General features: G+C 34.0%; 1 protein-coding gene across 1 annotated transcript; it reads right to left on the bottom strand.

Annotated features, from left to right (window-relative positions):
* Nucleotides 1-5,517: 5,517 nt before the first annotated feature.
* LOC144966394 (polyribonucleotide 5'-hydroxyl-kinase Clp1-like) lies at nt 5,518-19,288 on the bottom strand. The gene is made up of 13 exons (XM_078902795.1): nt 19,150-19,288; nt 17,324-17,404; nt 16,807-16,920; nt 16,363-16,488; nt 15,202-15,315; nt 11,857-11,884; nt 11,329-11,499; nt 10,356-10,445; nt 10,034-10,134; nt 9,178-9,316; nt 8,275-8,355; nt 7,761-7,854; nt 5,518-6,437 (listed from the first exon to the last, which is right to left on the bottom strand). The coding sequence occupies exons 1-13, from the start codon at nt 19,162-19,164 to the stop codon at nt 6,326-6,328; spliced, it is 1,266 nt and encodes a 421-aa protein (XP_078758921.1). The 5' UTR covers nt 19,165-19,288; the 3' UTR covers nt 5,518-6,325.
* Between the last annotated feature and the right edge of the window lie 70 nt (nt 19,289-19,358).

The raw sequence follows: 19,358 nt of genomic DNA, 5'->3' as shown, positions 1-19,358 counted from the left end.
GCCACAAATAGCATCTAAGCACCAGCTTCCATTTGCCATTCACGTAGGATCTTCCCTTGAGTTTTCTACAGGCTTGGGACCGTTATGCTCGACTTTAGACTCATTAGATGGGTTGTTTTTGTTTTTTTAGAATTAAAAATTTTCCTTTATGTTTGTTTGATTTAAAAATTTTTTTTTCTTATTCATGTTTCATCGACAACAAAATGTGACATTATTGTTCGTAAGAATAGTACTCATGAAGTGCTGATTGTAGTAAAGCCCTGTCTCGTCTGCATTGTTAATGTCATTAGAGTCATACTACTGCTACTGAAAAATTTGTTTCAAAACTTTCATCACTCCATTGGCTGGCAGAAGAGACATCAGCGTAGTGTTTTCCATTTTCTTTTTTAAATACAACATTCTGTCGACCTTTCCACCTCGAGAGCCAACCTTCTGATGGGGAGAAAGACGTTCCTTGACTTGATGCCAGTTCAGTTGCCTTTTGAGTGTATCAATGTGGACTGGGACTGTATAGATCAATCAAAAGACGAGACGCAAGTCCTCTCTGTAATCCTTTCTTATTGTCTGTTCATGGCCCAGTAGAGGAAAAGAATGCACAGGTAGAGAATTGCAATCGAGTGGTCAATGTAAGCCTGTCCCCGTGGAATTATGCTATTTTTTGGGCAAAATTATGCCAATATTATGCCAAAAAAAGGTAAATTATGTCATAAAATCGACATTATGCCATAAATTATGCAAAAATCTGACATTTATGCATGTTCTTGCGTGCTTTTGTAACCCCTAAAACCTAATTTTCACAATAAATATGGATTCTTATAGGTTTAAAAGCTACATTAAGTTGTTTCGTTTCATTAAAAACAACTAAAATGCAGAAATATATACCAGACTACTTGACAATGTAGAAAGAAGTAGGTACACTATTTTAAAGAACATTGATTTTAAACCCTTAGCATGCTACACTAAGCTCTGTGGCAGAGTAGCGTGTTAAGAATAGGTTAATTAAAAAAATGTCACCTAAAATAGTTAACGTTTACATGATCAAATGATTAGGGGAAAAAAACAAAACAAAGCAAGATACACATGAATGACAATGATAAATAAAAAGAAACGAAATTCAAACAACAATATTTTATTCTTTACTGTAGTAATAATAACAATAGTTGTAATAGTAGTAGTGGTAGAGGGAATGGTAGGAGTAGTAGTGGTCGTAGCAGTGGTATTAGTCGTTGTAGAAGTGGTTGTAGTAGTAATAGTAATAATAGTAGTAGTCGTAATAGTAGTAGTAGTAATCGTAGTAGTAGTAGTAGTGATAGTAGTAGTAGTGGTGTAGTTGTAGTAGTAGTAATAGTAGTAGTAGTGGTTGTAGTAATGAAGTAGTAGTAGGAGGAGGAGTAGCAGTAGTAGTAGTTATTGTTGTAGTGGGAATAGTGGTAGTAGTAGGAGTAGTAGTAGTAGTTGTAGTGGGAATTATTTAGCTTTTTGCTGACGGATGCGGCCGCATTTTCCTGGAGGGACAGGTAAACAAACACGTCATTGGATGGACTACGATCACGTTTCACACCTTATGATGAGTCTATTAGCCCATCCTGTCGGGTAATCCTTTGATGTCAGTTAACAAGCATTGGGCGTCTGACTTAGTCGGGGTAGGAGGAACAACTTTTCCCCCTACCATCTTCTTTTTTTTACTGGTGCTGAAATGACCAGAGAGTGTTGTGCAGTAATATCCTAAAAACCTCTCTCTCACACACAGATTCAAACACACACACACTGCAAACAGTATCAGTATTTCTCTCACTGCTCTCTTCTAGTCTTACACCAGTACGGCTATGTGGTCTTGTGGTATGACATTTGCTTTCACTTTCAGATCGGAAGGTCCTGGGTTCGAGCCTCGCTTGGCGCACAGTTGAGTCCTTAGAGAAGGCTCTTGACTCACATTCTCTTATCATACTCAGGTATAAAATGAGTACCTGGCTGTTAACAGCATTGACTCTGTCCGAAAAAATTGTGATATCGCCTAAGAGGTGGTTTATTAAATGTTAAATGTTGCTGTTGGCCAGGCACCCCTTGTAAAGCGCTTTGAGCTATTTTAGTGCTATATAATTATATAAAAGCTCAATTTAAATTAAATATACACATGGTAGAGTAGCATCATTCTACCATGGACATGCATTTTTTTGGTGTGTTTTTTTCTCCTTTTTACTTGTTAGTCAACACCAAACGCTCGTTTGTGATTAAGCAGGGCAAAATAAATGATGAAATGCAAGTCAGGGCTTTTGTGTCACTTTGCAGATAGAAATTCTTTGGCCTAAAATGACATGGCTTTATTTACAAAGAAAATAATATCGGGCCAAGAAACAGGGATATCTGAATATCTTATTCAATGTGACCTCGTTGAGTCTGGCACCCTCTGTACCAATCATAACATTTATATGCGCACATGTTTAACTCACTTAACCCTGACACTGACTATATCCGTAGTTTACCCGGGTTACTTTTACCCCATGCCTATTTATTACATTTTTTTATGAGACAAATTATAGGCGTAGTATCAAAGCTAATCTTTCTATTTTTTACATGTTAATGGTAGTTGAATAAAAATATCTATGCACATGCTCATTTTTAATACATTTTTTTCCAATGTTGAAAAGTATCAAATATCTCTAGGATTGAGTGAGTTAAGATACGTTTTGGGCAGCCTAGCAAAACACTGAAGGTTGGATGAGCCGAGGGCCAATATACTGCCAAAGGATCTTCCTGCAAGCTCCGTCTTAAGGTGTGGAGATGGAAAAATGTCACATGGTGCAAGTTATAGTGAATACAGGGGTCATTTTCTTATCTAAAAATTTCCAGTTTTTTATGGCATAATGCATAGTGAAGAATTTTTTATCCTTTTGGTGAATGTGTAAAAGTGCACTACATATAAATATTTAACATGAATTTTTGTGAGTGTTGATATTTTTTCCCTTGTACACCATCTCTCAGTTCTCCAATACCAGCTAATTTGTACAATTTTGGGGGCATCAGGTAAAGAGGTTGATTAATATTGCGACTGAGATCTACTTTAGTGAATAATTTTCCTCTTGTCTCATTTTCTTTCAAGCGCCATTGACCAAGAAGCATTTTTCTTGCTTGTGGATGAACAGGAACCTAGGCAGACATATGTTAGATGAAAAACACTGGACTAATAGCAGACCTACTTCCTATTAAATTTGTAGAATTACAAAATTTTAGCTTCAATTTAAGAATTTAATGAATATCTCTAAGTCAATAAAATTACAGTGCACTCTGGATACGTCGACGTTGCCTAAGTCGATTTCTACCCAAGTCGATTTTTTTTCTAGGTCCCTCCCCCTTCTTCCTATATAACATCAGTAAAAAAAAAAAAAAACTCCACATAAGTCGATGTCGCTTAAGTAGATGTTCTTATCACTCATGACTACAATCAAATCACAAATAAACAAGTATTTCCATTGGTGAAAAAAGCTACCAGTAAGAATTTTAAGTGGTTAAGACTATCCGCGAACGATTGGCGCACATCGATGTGATGTAGGTGCTTTGCCTGACGTCCGTGTTCAATGTACACGAGCAGTATTGAATAACTTTAATTTCTCCATCTCAAATTTTACATTGTCGCAACTTCAAGTTCAAGATTTTTTTTGGTTATAATCCCAGGCCATCCTATGTAATGGCCCTCTTAATTAGTATCAATTTTATCAAGAAGAATTCAAGTCAAGTCTACAACTACAATATGGCAAACCTACCGCGGAAAAGAAAGATTCGATGCATTTGGAAAGTTTGGCATGCGACAGAAAATCATCGAATAGGAAATTGGCATACCAGCTATTTCTGTCTCGACAATTTACAAGAAGCATGACCTTGACCTAGAGGCTCCTACCCTTCCGCTTTTTGCGGAATAATTTCACTTAATTGGTATACATTCCACATTCAAGGCAAAAAATCCGCTTTTCACCTTTCACATCGAGGAAAATTAAAAAAAAAAAAATCTCTAGTGAAAAAAAAGTGAGCTATGAATTATTTCGTCAGCATCTCCTATGGTCAATCAACACACATTTTGTGTATGATTAGTCCCTTCAAAGTGTGTGCTGCTGATGTCGGATAATATTATATGTTTGGGAGGGGGTTGACCGAAGTATTATTATTATTATTGTGACTCCAATTCGTGAGGTCAATGACCTTGGTAATATTATATGTTGGCTTCAATCGGTAATAATATTATTGAGTACGATGAGCTTCTTTCCCTATTTAATTTTAGCCTTGTGCCGTGTGTGTGTACCGGCACACGCGTTTGCTTAATTAGGTGTGAGTGTGGGGGAGGGTCCTGACAAGGTTAAATCCATCCATTCAATGCTTTGCTCTCAGACGGCCAGGACCTGTGTGTTCTCTATTATTATTTGACCCCATTCTTAGTCTTTACACAATCTGTACATTTTTACACATTTTTTTATTTTTAATCATTTGAGTACTTTTGGATTGTCTATTACATTTTCTGTTGCAAAGCATGTCATAGTCGATAACAGTAAGTTGATTCCGCTTTTTTATCTCAAATTCCGATTTTTATGTATTCTGATTCCTCTATGGGGCTATTGGGGTAGGAGCCTCTGATGACCACTACAGAGACAGCGCGATATGAAGGGACATACTTATTCTAGATTGGGTTGCTTTGTTCAAATGCGATTTTGCTCAATTGGTTACACTCCGGTTAAGTTGATTTTCGGATAAGTCGATTTTTTTCTCGGTTCCCCTGGGCATCGTCTTATCCGGAGTCCACTGTATCTAAAATGAAAGTTGATGTGAGACTACCTGACATGGCGGTTTTTTGCAAAAAAAAAAATCCCAAATTTTGCAAGCTAAAAATATCAAAATTGCAAAAATCTGCGGTTAATTTTCCTAAAAACCCATAATTAGTTCATGAAAGAGAAAGGTATTTGTTTGTTTTTAAGGGTTTCACGGCGCTTGCAACAAATGTAAGGTCATATCAGCGCCAGGAAAAAAGAAGAAATTAAGATAGTAAAAAAGAAACTACTTTGCAATTATCTTTCACATTCTACACTAGCTATCAAATTAAAAGAAAAAAAAAATCTTTAAAATTTTTTTTTGCCTGTTAAAAAAATTATTATTGTTTTTTTTTCTTTGCAAAATCTCGAAAATTTGCAAAAAAATTGCAGATCAGTGATATTTTGCGATTTTTTGCGGCCGCAAGCGATGCAAAAAGACTGCCATGCCAGGACTACATAGTTTTAATGATTTTGAAGTGTTATTAAATCCCTGTGAGTGTTGATTTTTAAAGTTAATTATAGCGTGTACAATTTGTTTTCTCCTAAAAATTACAAATATTTAAGTTTTCAAGTAGGCAGGTCTGTTGCATTCAACAAGATCAATATCAGTAACTCCTTAGATGATGATCATTACCAACACTAGCAATAGACAAATTAGGAATACGAGAGACTACAAATTTCTCATTTAAGAAGGACAAGAAGCACCCCGAAGAAGCAAATGTTCAATTAATTAATTTTATTTCATAAAACAATCAATAAAACAAGTCAGCACTTACAAAGCATATTCTGTATATATGCATTGACATGAGAACTTTTAAAAACATATTAATGCTGAGTACTGGAGCTAGCTCATCTTCCTGCATGAAAGATTACATATCTTCTAGCATGCAGTTCCACTTCATTCAACTTTGAGACCAAAATCATGAGTATGGAAGCTGCTACAAATTATATATAATATATATCCAAAAAAAATATTTTGCCCTTTCCCCACGACATCATAAGATATCGTCGCCTAGGCATTCCACGAAGGAATATAGATAATTCATCAAACAAGATGTCTGATGTCAACAGGAATCACTCATGTTGGCCAAGTGAGCAAATTGGGGGTTAATAATCTTGCCCAAGGAAAAAAAACGAAAGTGCCTGAAGTGGGGCTCGAACCTGGGACTTTCCGGGTCACAGTGCAATGCCTTAACCGCTCGGCCACTTCACCCCACAAAGTATATACATTCAATATTTGTCTCAAATACAATTCAACAATACTTTTGAAGAAAAAAACAAACTTTGAGGTGAGATTTATACATTAAAACTGTGCCATGTCATATCAAATTACACAATTATACCCGTCTCAAGGACTGAAGAAATTGATGAGCATTTTGATTTTTAAAAAAAAAATGTAACTACAGTCAGCAGTCTTTCCACGAACCTACAATCGAAAGTATTGCAAACGTGATTCTGTGTTATGTTTTTAAAAAACCATAACGGATGTATTAAATGCTCAATGTAATTTGAAAGAGAATTAACATGCATTATTTAATATCCATAAATTGAATATCCATGATGAGAAGAATATTTCTTGGCAAAGGTCGAGGAGCAGGAGCCAATAAAGTCAGCACAGACTTGTCCATGTCAACATGTGTTCTATTTGTTTATAGAAAAAAAAATATTTAAAAATTAAAGAAAATAGTATAGAGAAAAGAAAAAAAAATTGTTGTAGACATAAGAATCATTGTTAGCATCATATGCAATTTCATATTCATTAAACTCACAAGAACTCAAACCAAAGTGTAACATGACAAGCTTGAAGTCAGTAACTGAGGTTTGCCATCCTTGCAAAAGTGATACTCTAAGTCATAATTGTATTTGTCGATTTCAATTTGAATGGAAATTGAACAAATTTGATTGACAGCCCATTCATGTGAACATGAAAGATAAAATAAGGGATGTCTACGGTAAACTATTCCTTTAAATATAAAAAATGATTACAGAAAAAAAATAAAAATGTGAAAATTACAATAAATGAGCTAAAGTCACAAAACCGAAAAAGAAAGAATGGTCAATGAATAATACAGAAAGATATGTAATTTTTTTTTTTTTAAATTTTGAAATATTCATAGATTTGTCAATGCATATATTTTGAACTATTGAAAAGATATTTTAGTTTTAGAATTTCAAATTAATATTTTCATTGTAAAAAAACCCACAAAAATTCAAACTGGAACCCCCCCCCCCCCCAAAAAAAAATAAAACAAACAAAAACAACTGATCCAGATACATTAATATTAAAAAACAGGTTCCACAGTTGGGAAAATGCTAGTTAATTTTGTCATTATCGATGAATTATAGTGGTATATGACTTAACTATTGTCCCATTCATTTCCCTAAAAAGAAATTGTCACCTGAACTAAGACTAAGAGAAATATTAGATTATCTAGAATTTATTGAAAGCTAAATTCATACCTAATAAATTAACAAATGATGTCACATAATCAAAATAAAATCTTACAAATGCCATACAGTCTAAGCCAGTAAAACCAAAACGGCTAAACCAAAATATTAATAAAGTTGAGAATTAATGAATTTGTAGCTGTTTATTTCTCTTTGTTGTTGTTACCTTTCAATAACACGAGTGTGCACCCTGTTTCTAAACCAAAAAGAAATGGTTCCAATTTATTTTGATCACGGGCCAACATTGAATAAAAATAACCTGATTTGTATATATTTAATGTCACAGGTTCAAAATTATCTTTGACAACGATGATTTAACGCAATACGAATAATGAGTATAATATTTTCATTTTATGATACTGGACAGCCAACTCAGTATCAACAACAAATTTTTAATTACTCATGAGGATGAGCAATATAGTCCTGATTCTCATTTTTAGTCACTTAGCTTAAATCAAAATAGATGGCATGGTCTCTTGAATTTTGGATTAACCTGTTTATATTGTAATAACTTACACAACAACAAAGCCTAGGATTTCTGTCTCTACAATGTCTTGGTCGACATGTGTAGCAGCACTGACACTAAGCACGTGGTGAAGGATGCTGTTAGCTGTGCAGATGATGGATAAAAAAGTAAAAAAACATGACTGAGACAATAAATCATGCATTCGCAGAACACAACATAATAAAAGAAGTTAAAAAGAAAGAAAGAAAGAAAGAAAGAGAGTGAGAGAGGAGAGAGAGAGAGAGAGAGAGAGAGAGAGAGAGAGAGAGAGAGAGAGAGAGAGAGAGAGAGAGAGAGAGAGAGAGAGAGAGAGAGAGAGATGGGAGGAGGGGAGAGTAGTGAGTGCGAGGAATAAAGAGAAAGGGAATTTAATATATTTTTTATCTAATGTAAAATACTTTCCACCGGAAACTGCAAAATGTCTATGTCTAATCACAAGCTTGAACCTGTAGAGTCCAAGATTGTATGGCTAAACATATTATTAATTTCCTTGATCTTGTCTTAAAAAAAGGCAACACAACATACTTGCGATAGTTGGAACAAGTTTGGTTTTGCTGTCTTGTGCTTTCATTCCTAATGGCAAACAGGACTCCGGCAGGGATGGTGCTGGGAAAAGAATATTGCAAAAGTAATAAGCAGAACAAATTTAAAAAATAAGTCTCCACTAACCACTTAACCCCCCACACACACAACAGATGATTGTATGTTTGTTTTTAGAGATTTGACAACTCTTGCAACACTTTTCGATCATTTCAGCACTTGTAAATGAGAGTTTGCTCAGCATCCAAGATATAAAAAAAAAAAGAGACAAGGGGACGTTAATAAAGACATCAAAAGTAGACCCGATCCAAGAGGCAATCTATCCATGTGTCTAATCTGAGACCTACAAAAAATCCCATAAAGATGAAACCACAGGATTTTACAAGGAGGAAGACATTCAAGGTTACAAAATAAAAAAAAACCCAAAACAACAAACAATCTATCTGATCTCTGTCCACAGCAAATGACTCCAGGCATGTCCTAGATGAAACCAAATTGTCTCATTCCAGAACAAGGACAAATGGGGGGGGGGGAGGGGAGAGAGAGAGAGAGAGAGAGAGAGAGAGAGAGAGAGAGAGAGAGAGAGAGAGAGAGAGAGAGAGAGACCCAGGGGGCTATACATTTGGCACTGACTCGATTGGAATAATTAAATCCTGCTGTTGCACAAATTTCTAATTTTTACACGTGTCCAATACAATTTGTCTCAATCACTTTATAAAATCACAAAGTGTTATTCTTATTACAAATAATAATATTCTCCCAAAATACAGAACACAACTCCTAAAAAAAAAAACAAAAACAAAAACCCAACAAACTTACCCCCCCCCCCCCCCCAAGCTTTTACACACTTATAAAGATAAAAATAATGGCTTTAAAATCGTGACATACCTCCAATCCTGAAGAGTTTGACATCATTAAACTTGACATCAAATGTATGAGGGAATATATTATTTTTCAATCCGTAAAAGTATTCCCTAATTCGACTATCTCTGCCCTCTGCCCTTGCAGTCTGAGATCTTTCAACAACCTGGATATTTGGGTGCAAACAAAAGTTACCCATCTTGTTAGAGGTCATTTACTAAAAAAAATCATCAATCTAAAGAAAACGTTACCAAAGTGTTACATTATATAATGACTGACTGAATAAAATGATGCAATAAATATTCTATGAAAGAAAATGTGAATACATTAAATACAACAACATCAACAACAACAAAATTGCACAATCGTTAAACATGGGTAAGACCAACACTGCCAAGTGTCCTTACACAGACGACTACGTAACAGTCATCAATTTTTAAAAAATTAAAAATGTTTTTTTTTTAATGAATCCCATAGGTATTCCACAACATACATTCCTTTCACACCCCCCCCCCCCCCCCCAATAATTTTTTTTATTAATCAATATCTTTTTAGCTTTATTTTTTTATTTTTCTTTCATAGTTTTATCTTGTACTTTGTTTTGTTTGTTTTATTTTCCATAATTTTCATTCATATTTCATGTGAAAAAAGTGCCAATTACATGCAAAATCTATCAAATCCATACACCATGACTTGACCCCTGTGTCAAAATACCCGCCTTGGTTGTGTTAGCAAATAATCCCCATGTACACAATACATTAAGGGGAAAAAAACCCCCAACAAAAAAAACAGACTGCCGATGTCCTCCATTCAAAGTTGTTAATAAAAATAATAAATCACAAAAACACTCAAATAAAAATTTGTAAAGTATGAAGATACTTACACCTCCTGACTTGGGCAGCAAGATGATCTTGACAAAATCTGGTAAATCTCCTTTGAGCTGATTGTACAGTCTTTCCTGATCCAGGACAGCAATTACATCAACTGAAACAGCAACAATAATAATATCAATAATAATAACAATAATGATAATAATTTTAATATTAATAACAATTATAATAATTATGATAATAAAAATAATAATAATAATACTAATAATAATAATGATAACAACAACAATCATTACAATAATAATAATTTAAAAAATATTAATAATATGACAACTCTCAACCATTTATTGATATTGAAGATGGGATTTTATTTACCTTCAAATGCCCCAGCAGCTTGTTTCAATGCCTCATAACCAGCACCCCGAATCCATCCAGCTGTATTGATGATCACGCCACTGGCGTTGACTGAAATGGACAAAAAACAAAACAAAACTAAAACAAAGTGTCTATTAAAATAAGAATTTACATGAAGTAAACACACAAAAGTGTAGGATATGATTTCAGTATAACCCATTGATTCTCAATGTGCCTGATTGCACCTGCTAAAATCCAACATTGTGCTTCTCAATGCGCCCGCTAAGTAGGCTATGGAACAGATTCAGTGTTTTGAAGCTCATGGAAGGAGAACACACCTTTGATGTTTTTTTTAGCCAGTATCACAGAGCAGTGAAAGTGAAAGTGACTGTTTACCATTTCTAAAAACTACGATTACTAGCTGAACTTTGATTTTTCAAGTGAAACTAATTTTTTCACTCAAATCTAACTGAAACTTAAAAGATGGCATTTGATTTTTAACAAATTCTTTAACCTTTGAAAGTGATTTAAATGAATCTGCAGCTCATAATGTTGATTCAGGTGGCTTATTTCACAAATATATACGATTCTTTAGAGGAAAATACTTAAAAGTAATCAAGCACATTCAGAATTGGTGTTTTTACATATTTTTGGACTTTATTAAAAAATACACAAATATTAGCTTTCTGTTCTCTATTAAAGATAAATAATTCAATTGTTATATATGTTTCTCGAAAGAATGGTGTCTTAACCTTCACATAATACACACCAAGGACAATTTTTCTTAGGTCTTTGTGTAACTAATCCACACTAATTCTTATGTTTATAGGCTGTATTGATATCAGTGCACTATTTAAATTTGTAAATTAATTTCGCAAACTATTATCCAATCAAGCGGAGAAAAAAAAGACATGAAACATGATCTTTGAAAAAAAAAGACACACGAAAAAAGAAAAGAAAAAGAAAACAAAAACCCACCAAAAAACAAACCTACCTTTCTTGCTCTGTTCACATCTGACATTTATAATTTCAGCTAATCTAGAAACCAACAAATTGTATAACTTGAAATTATCGTTTGGATTTTTGTAACCATAATGAAATATTAATGGAGCAGTTTGCTGAAACCCTTCTTCAATATCTGCAGGTCTCTCAACAACCAAAGCACCTAAAGAATGAAGGACAAATAAATACACATAAGGAAATATTATGGACGTGATAAAGCTATTTCAGTTTGGGATGATATGAACATGTTGAAAAAGGAATAAGGAAATTGGTCAGTGAAAATCATGACAAAAAAAATAAATGTATTATTAAAATAATAATAATAATAATAATAATAATAATAATAATAATAATAATAATAATAATAGATCTTTATTGTCCATAAATATGAGTAAACAATGTAGAGACAAATTAAGATAATTAATCTTAATTAATTTAAGTTAACTTTTTTGCTAAAATACAGTTCCCTACTTTAAATTTGAAAGGTTTGGTTTTCAAATGACTAAATGTTATGACTTGCCTATAGTTCCAGGTAAACCAATGCTCCCCTGGAAATAAAAAGAAAATAAAAAGCTCAAAGAGATGCCAAACATTCATTGATTTTCTCGCGTAAAAATGTTGAGATAATAATAATAATAATGCTGAAAACTTATATAGCGCTATAACTCTGAGATACCAGACTCTAAGCGCTTAAATTACAAATTTACTTTGGCTGAAATATAATCATTCACACACACAAGCACACACACACACAAACAACACACAACACAAACCAAACCTATCTTGCTTCTCATACCATCTACTAAAATCGAAACAGATATGTTTTAAGCGAACGTTTAAAAATAGACAAAGATTCTGTTTCATGAATGCTCTGCGGTAAGGCGTTCCAAACAGAGGGTCCGCAATGAGAAAAGGATCTCATTCCAGCATTTTTCCAAATTCGAGGGACAATTAGTTTTGTGGAATCACTGGCCGAACGTAAGAGGCGGGGTTTTGAATATCTTTCAATTAGTTCCGAAAGGTAGGAAGGGGCAGTACATTCAAGACAACGATACACTGATACACAAGCTTTGAATTTAATCCTTTTCTCAACAGACAGCCAATGCAGGTCATGAAGCAGAGGTTCGGCAGAGTCGCACCTACGCTTAATAAATACTAGTCTGGCAGTGCTGTTTTGGACAATCTGAAGACGTCTCAGATTATATTGCGAAACGCCAAACAACAGAGCATTACAATAATCCAATTTCGATGGTACGAGGGACACAACCAGGTGCTTGGTCACATCCTCAGATATGAACCGTCTAATGGAAGCAATCTTTTTTAGTTGGAAAAGAGAGATTTAACCAAATTATTAAGCTGATGCTCCATCGACAGTCCAGAGTCTAAGAATGTGCCAAGGTTTTTCACTTTGTCAACAATTTGAATGGAGGCATCCCCCAACTTCAAATCTGTTTCACTTTTGCACTTCCTGTTCCCCACATACAGCACCTCTGTCTTATCATTCAGTTTCAGTCTGTTCTCATTCATCCATTTCTTAACACTTTGGATACAAATAAATTGCTTAAATGTGATCTCTGAAATGAAACTGGAGTCATTTTGAATATTTAATAACAATAATAATAATAATAATAACAAAACCGCAGCAACAACTATATTAATACTACTACTACTACTACTAATAATAATAATAAAATAATAATAGTCTTTAAAAAAAATAAATAATAACAATAATAATAAAAATAAAAATATTAAAATAATAATAATGCAGTCCACTCCCGATAATCACAACTCGGTTAATCACAACATTACCCAAGAAATGGAATTAATTCTATATAATTGATAATAATGGCAATAATGTCAAAAAGAACGAAAATGGTGTCTGTCCACCGGTCAAACTCAAAACAAAATCATAACATAAAATATCATAGTTTCATATATTATATGACTACTTCTAGTGTACAGCTATTCTTAAAAGTAGAGATATAACTTACTTTATGTACATATTTAATGAATTGTCCTTTCCTTTAAACGATTAAAAAAAAAACCCCTTCTTTTCAAGAGATTTAAATCATCTTTTGGTCAAAAGGCCTGAAAGTATGAAAGTATTTGTTTTTACTTGTTTTATCTTTGTTACTGTATACCAGTGGTTATGGATCTTACAAATAAGACTCGAGCATCTTTAATAAATTAAAATTGTAAAACATTGTAAAAACAAAAGTAAAAAGAGTAAGCTAAGTTGAGCACCTCTTATAAGTGTAACAGATCAATATAATTTCTCTATAACCAGATGACGTTTATAAAGTAAACATGAGGATTTAGGGAAGAATGGTTAAGAGAGATAGATGGATAAAGGAAAGAGAGAAACAGAAAGACAGAGAGAGAGAGAGAGAGAGAAGAGAAAGAGAGAGAGAGAGAGAGAGAGAGAGAGAGAGAGAGAGAGAAGAGAAAGAGAGAGAGAGAGAGAGAGAGAGAGAGAGAGAGAGAGAGAGAGAGAGAGAGAGTAGTTTAATTGATGGGGCTTTTTTTCCTTATTAGGGGGTAGTTATAATCATTATGTTATTAAACGGACATATAGCTGTACTCCCACTCTTGATCTACTTATAAATAAAATTTACCCCTCCCCCTTCCTTTTTGGCCATCAATTGCCTTGTCTCACTTTTGATATCTGGCGCCAGTTTGTCTAGACAGTTGCCATAAGAATGGGAGTGTCACCAAAATTCATGCAACCGAGCAGGTGTCAATATATGACAAGACATGATGGTGATTTTTTCACAGATCTACCACTTGACCTGAGCTTTTATCAGAGGAAAATGTTTGACATTGCAAAATCAGTGGAAAAATAAATTTGTTAATGAAGCCATGGACGGCCCCAAGCCTGTGTAAACTCAGAAAGAAAATGTTGCAAAGTGGGCAGGAAACAAAATTTTTGATTAATCGCAACGTCTTTTCTGATCCCAAGGTGTCGCGATTATCCGGAGTGGACTGTAATAATAATAATAATAATAAATGGCATTTATACTGCTTGTGACCTCTGCTGAACAGACTCCAAGCACTTAATATAATGGTAGAAACAAAGCACCACAATACATAATATACTAAGTTATAAACAAATGAATTTTCAATCATTTTTAAAAGTCAAGTTGATTGTGATTTCTCAAATCTGAGAGGGGAGAAATTCAAAACACGAAACAGTGGAACTGCCAAAATGGAAGGATCTTTCGACTGTAGTCTTTAAGTTTGAGTTCAGTTTTGCTCTGTAAATAGGAGGATTGTATGATATTAGTAGCTCAACCAAGTACATTGAGCTTGATGTGACAAACTGTGAAGACTTGTACTGGACCTGTTTCTTCCAGAGAAGCTAGTGCAGTTTGCGCAAGTGATGTTGAGCCTGATATGTCACAAACAGCAGGCCAAGAAAACCAGGATGTGTCACATAGGCTTTAGAAATCCTTCAATGGCAGACCCTTGAGACTTGTAGAAAACATAAACACTTCACCACAATGTTTAGAATCTCAAATGAAAAAGAAGCTGCAATCACTGTCCTTGCTTACTTCAAAAAATGTAATAACACACATCCAAATTTACAGTCCAACATACAAGACAGACACTTAGAAGTACAGCTCTTCTCCCCAGGACAATAACTTCATGGAATGACCTGCTGAGCAATGTGATCAATACGATGTATATGGCACCCTTAAGAGCATTATTTGTACGACTATTCCTCTGTATAAAATTGCAGTGACAGGCACTCAGAGGGCTTTTTGTGACTCAATGATTCATATGTTTATCCAGAATAAAAATTTATAGCCTTTTGATAATTGTATATTGCCACCTCTATAAATCTGAAACAAATTAAAACCCTTACCTGTCCAACATCCAATTCTGCATAAACTGGAGATCGTCTAAGCCTGACACCATAATTAACAAGAATTCTACACAGTGTTGATTTTCCAGTATCTGTTGGACCTACGACAAGAATCTGACAAAACAAGTGAAAAACTGATTAAAAAATTGTTCTGGTACATAGTATAATAATGGTCACATCTTCATAATTCAGAAACTTCTGTGATACAGTCAGGCGAGTTGAGAATAGATTTTTCTTCCCCATGTGTGCTCTATATCTAAACAAATCTTAGTTCCTGATTAAAATGCTTATTTGTGAAGAACTTCAATGTATATACAATGTGTAAGAGTTTATGCCTCAATAATCTAAACTTAATTTTGAAACAATCAATCTCCATTCAATATTGATCCACGACATTAATCTTAGGTATATGTGAATAAGTGTCAAGTCAACTTACTGCCAAGTGGTTGTTTAATGTGTCTATATCATAGCATAGTCAATAATACTACATAATTATCTCAGGGCTGTATTCAATACATTCTCTAAGGTGAAGGTCTTTGCTACTCAGACAATAAACATAGTGACTTTGATTTAACTTTCTGTCTCTGAACAAGAACATGTTGAGACAAAATGACATTAATAAGTATTAATGATTTTGTTTTTGTTTAACCCTTTTTTTAATGGTTACCATGGAAAAGAAGAAAAGCTATTGTCGGTTACTAGGAAGCAACCAGTGCAGATAAATATGATAAGGAACAATCCAAATGTAAGAAAAAGAAGAAGGAAAAGTTACTTTGTCATGCAGGAAGGCACTAAGCCTGCTATATTATTGCGATTTCTGAGACCTCTTACTGATTCAAAACACTCACTTTCGTTCTGTAATTCAGACAAATTGCTAAGAACAAAGGTCTTCAAACACAGATGTAATTGTATATCAAAAGTCAATACATGTGCTGTCGGCAATAAGAAGTAATATTCGAAATACAAGGTGAAGAAATCAAAGAAAAATGGATCATCTTATCTGCTTGAAATAAACAGACAAGAAAATATAAAGAGAGAAAGAAACCCTCTATAGCATTCCAAACAGTTGATCAATATCAAAAATGATCTTTTAAAGACTTACAATTGGAACTGTCAATCCCATTCCATTAACATGGATAAATGAAAAAAGCTGGAACATACCCGGGGACCTCTTGTGTCATCCTCTGCAGCCTTGACCCGAAGTTGCTCCAAAGCAGCGTGAGTGTTGACATATAAAACATATGGAGTTTCTTTTGAAATGTAGGCAACCTCTGTCTTTCCTCTCAACTGTCAAAATAAACAAAATGGAAGTTGTTATTTGTACCAGTATGATATAATTGTATAGCTTTTGTCTTTTTGATGATAAGAACAGAGTTCAACCAAGTAGCAGCCCATCAAACATCAATGATGATTATGACGAGATGAATTCATAATTAATAATGATCCTTATTATGTGTATTCAGACTTTTTTTGGTCATAAAAATGGTGACTCCGCATTTCAAATTTTTATAGGGCAGTAATATTTGGACACATACAGAAGAAACACATTTTAAATTACAAGTTTGACAAAAACAAAACATACAGAGAGAAATGATTTTGACATACCCGTAATGTGCATCCATGCCATGTAAATACTGCTACTTTTGACCCAGGAAAAAATGTGTATCGTTTATTTTTTGTGAGCTCAGTCCCAAACATCTCTGACATGCCATCTGTCATCTATAAAAAGTCATAAAAAATTAGAAAGGAAATAGAATAATAAACAATTTCATTCCTTAAGGAAAAAAAAGAAGAGAGAGAGAGAGAGAGAGAGAGAGAGAGAGAGAGAGAGAGAGAGAGAGAGAGAGAGAGAGAGAGAGAGAGAGAGAGAGAGAAGAGAGAGAGAGAAGAAGAAGAGAGAAGAAGAAGAGAAGAAGAAGAAGAAGAAGAAGAAGAAGAAGAAGAAGAAGAAGAGAAGAAGAAGAAGAAGAAGAAGAAGAAGAGAAGAAGAAGAAGAAGAAGAAGAAGAAGAAGAAGAAGAGAAGAAGAAAAAAAAAGAAGAAGAAGAAAAGAAAAAAACGAAGATTAAAAGAAACGAATTAAACTGATTTCAATATTATATAAATGCATCAAAAAGTCTGACCTCAAGCTCAACATTAGCTGTCGCCTTTGAATCAACTTCAAATCTAAGCTCTGCCTTAGCATGGAGCTTGTATTCCTCTCCCTGAAACAGAAAAAAATAATTTAATGCCTAAACTGTAAAAGTTGTGTCAGACGAAGCAGAAGAATAAATAAATACAAGAGCCATTATAGAATGATGCAAATTATTAATCTTCCAACCCCTTTTTGATTAAATTTTTTTTCCCCCCTTCTATAAAATGTTGCAAATGGTAATATTCCCCCCCCCCCCCCGCCTCAACTCTTTTTTATTGTTCAATAACGTTTATATAAGCATTTAAAATCTCATTCAAAAACAAAATACATATATAATCAAGGCCAAAACTTTAAAAAATAAAAGGGAAAAAAAAAGAAAAATTAGTATCTCGCTTAGAGATTGAAAAAATTATCATGGGCAACAAAAAAATGCACATTAAACAAATAAATGAATAGATAAATTTGATAAATAAAATAAGTCAATAAATAATTTTATGGGATTAAACATTAAAAAATGAATGAGCGAAAGAAACATAAAAAGATAGAAAAATGCTTCTCCCTTAGAAATAAAGCAGAGATTCAGATAAGAAAAGAAAAGAAAAAAATGCCCCCAGAAACAGAAACAAACCCAAAAAGTGATGGACTTGGACCCACGTAGCAAAAGAATAGGGATTGGATGGGAAAGGTGGATTGACCCACTTGGCTCTCTATCCACTCACAAAGACTTCTGCAAACTTAAAGTTCATATATTTGCTGGATAACTTTTGATGAACCATAAGAGTAGAAGTTTTGCTTTATTGTTCTGATAATTATTTTCATCTCTGATTAGGGTATTTGTTGTATCTAGTAGTACTAGAATAGTAGTACAATCCACTCCAGATAATCGCAACTCGGTTAATCGCAACTTTCGGTTTATCCAAAGAAACAGAATTAATTCTGTATAAAAGTCACTGGTTAATTGCAACAGACTTCGGTAAAGCACAAAAATATCATGTTTAAATTTCATCATGTAAGAAATTGTGCTAAGTTGAAAAATTGAGAGTGAGCGGGATTTAATGTTACAGTAGTGTGTCACCACTCTATTAGAGACAAAAGAGACAGGTGCAGTATGGGTTTGTGATGTCATCTGTGGCCATGAAATAAGAGGCGAGGGGGTGGGTATAGTCTTTAGAAAAGATAGACAATGACAGTTGTAAAGAGAGACTGAGCGATATACTTTGTTTTGGATTGACAATTATACATTGTGACCAACGAGTTTGGTGAGAGATCTCTCATCACGGTTAATTTCTTTGACTCTTAAACTTAGAAAGGTGGAAAACAAAAGAGTGAAAGTGAATCAATTCTGAATAATATTCGACATGCATCACAGCTGCTTTTGCTTGACCTAATCTAAACTGGGCTGCCATATGGTTTTTATTTCAATCATATTGCTCAGACTCAGACTGTGGTGGAATGATGAGAACAACAATGACAATGTTTACCACAACTGGTTTGATGAGTGAGTTTACAAATGTCTAAACTGTTGAGTTGTAACAGTGGACTAGAAACTTCGGTTAATTGCAACTTCGTTCACTCGCAACATTTTTGCTGATCCCAAGGTGTTGCAATTATCCGGAGTGGACTGTGTTGTAGTTTAGTAGTAGATAGTACTGTACTGTACTGTAGTGGCAGTGGTAGAGTCAGAGTAGCAAGACAATCAAGTAATTAAATTACGGTACGGGCCTACTTAAATTAACATATGAAAACAGGAAAAGAAAATGATCATGATCTGAAAAAAACTATAGCAACAGGTTGCAGTTAGAGATTGTATAATACCTCTTCCTCAGTCATATCCAGCTGCTGGCTCAAGAAAGAAGACAACAACACTAAAAAAAAGTGTCTTCGAAAAAGAAAAATCAATCACAAGTCGCCGGTCCTGTCCTCTTCTTTTTCTACTTTCGGTTTTCAAAATAACTCTTTGATTTTGAAATCCAGAATATACAAAAATAGCACCTGTCAGCGGTTCTTATAGATTGTTTGTTTTA

The sequence above is a fragment of the Berghia stephanieae genome, chromosome 2 (genome assembly GCF_034508935.2).
Source record: "Berghia stephanieae isolate SIO BIC M18660-M18661 chromosome 2, UCSD_Bste_1.3, whole genome shotgun sequence".
Lineage (NCBI taxonomy): Eukaryota > Metazoa > Mollusca > Gastropoda > Nudibranchia > Aeolidiidae > Berghia > Berghia stephanieae.
This window is presented reverse-complemented; position numbering and strand designations above follow the sequence as displayed.

Excerpts from the sequence above, each read along its gene's own strand:
- LOC144966394 (XM_078902795.1), bottom strand. Across the intron at positions 8,356-9,177 it reads CAAACTCTTCAGGATTGGAG|CACCATCCCTGCCGGAGTCC; the intron begins GTATGTCACGAT and ends TTCTTTTCCCAG. Across the intron at positions 7,855-8,274 it reads ACTTGTTCCAACTATCGCAA|CTAACAGCATCCTTCACCAC; the intron begins GTATGTTGTGTT and ends TCATCTGCACAG.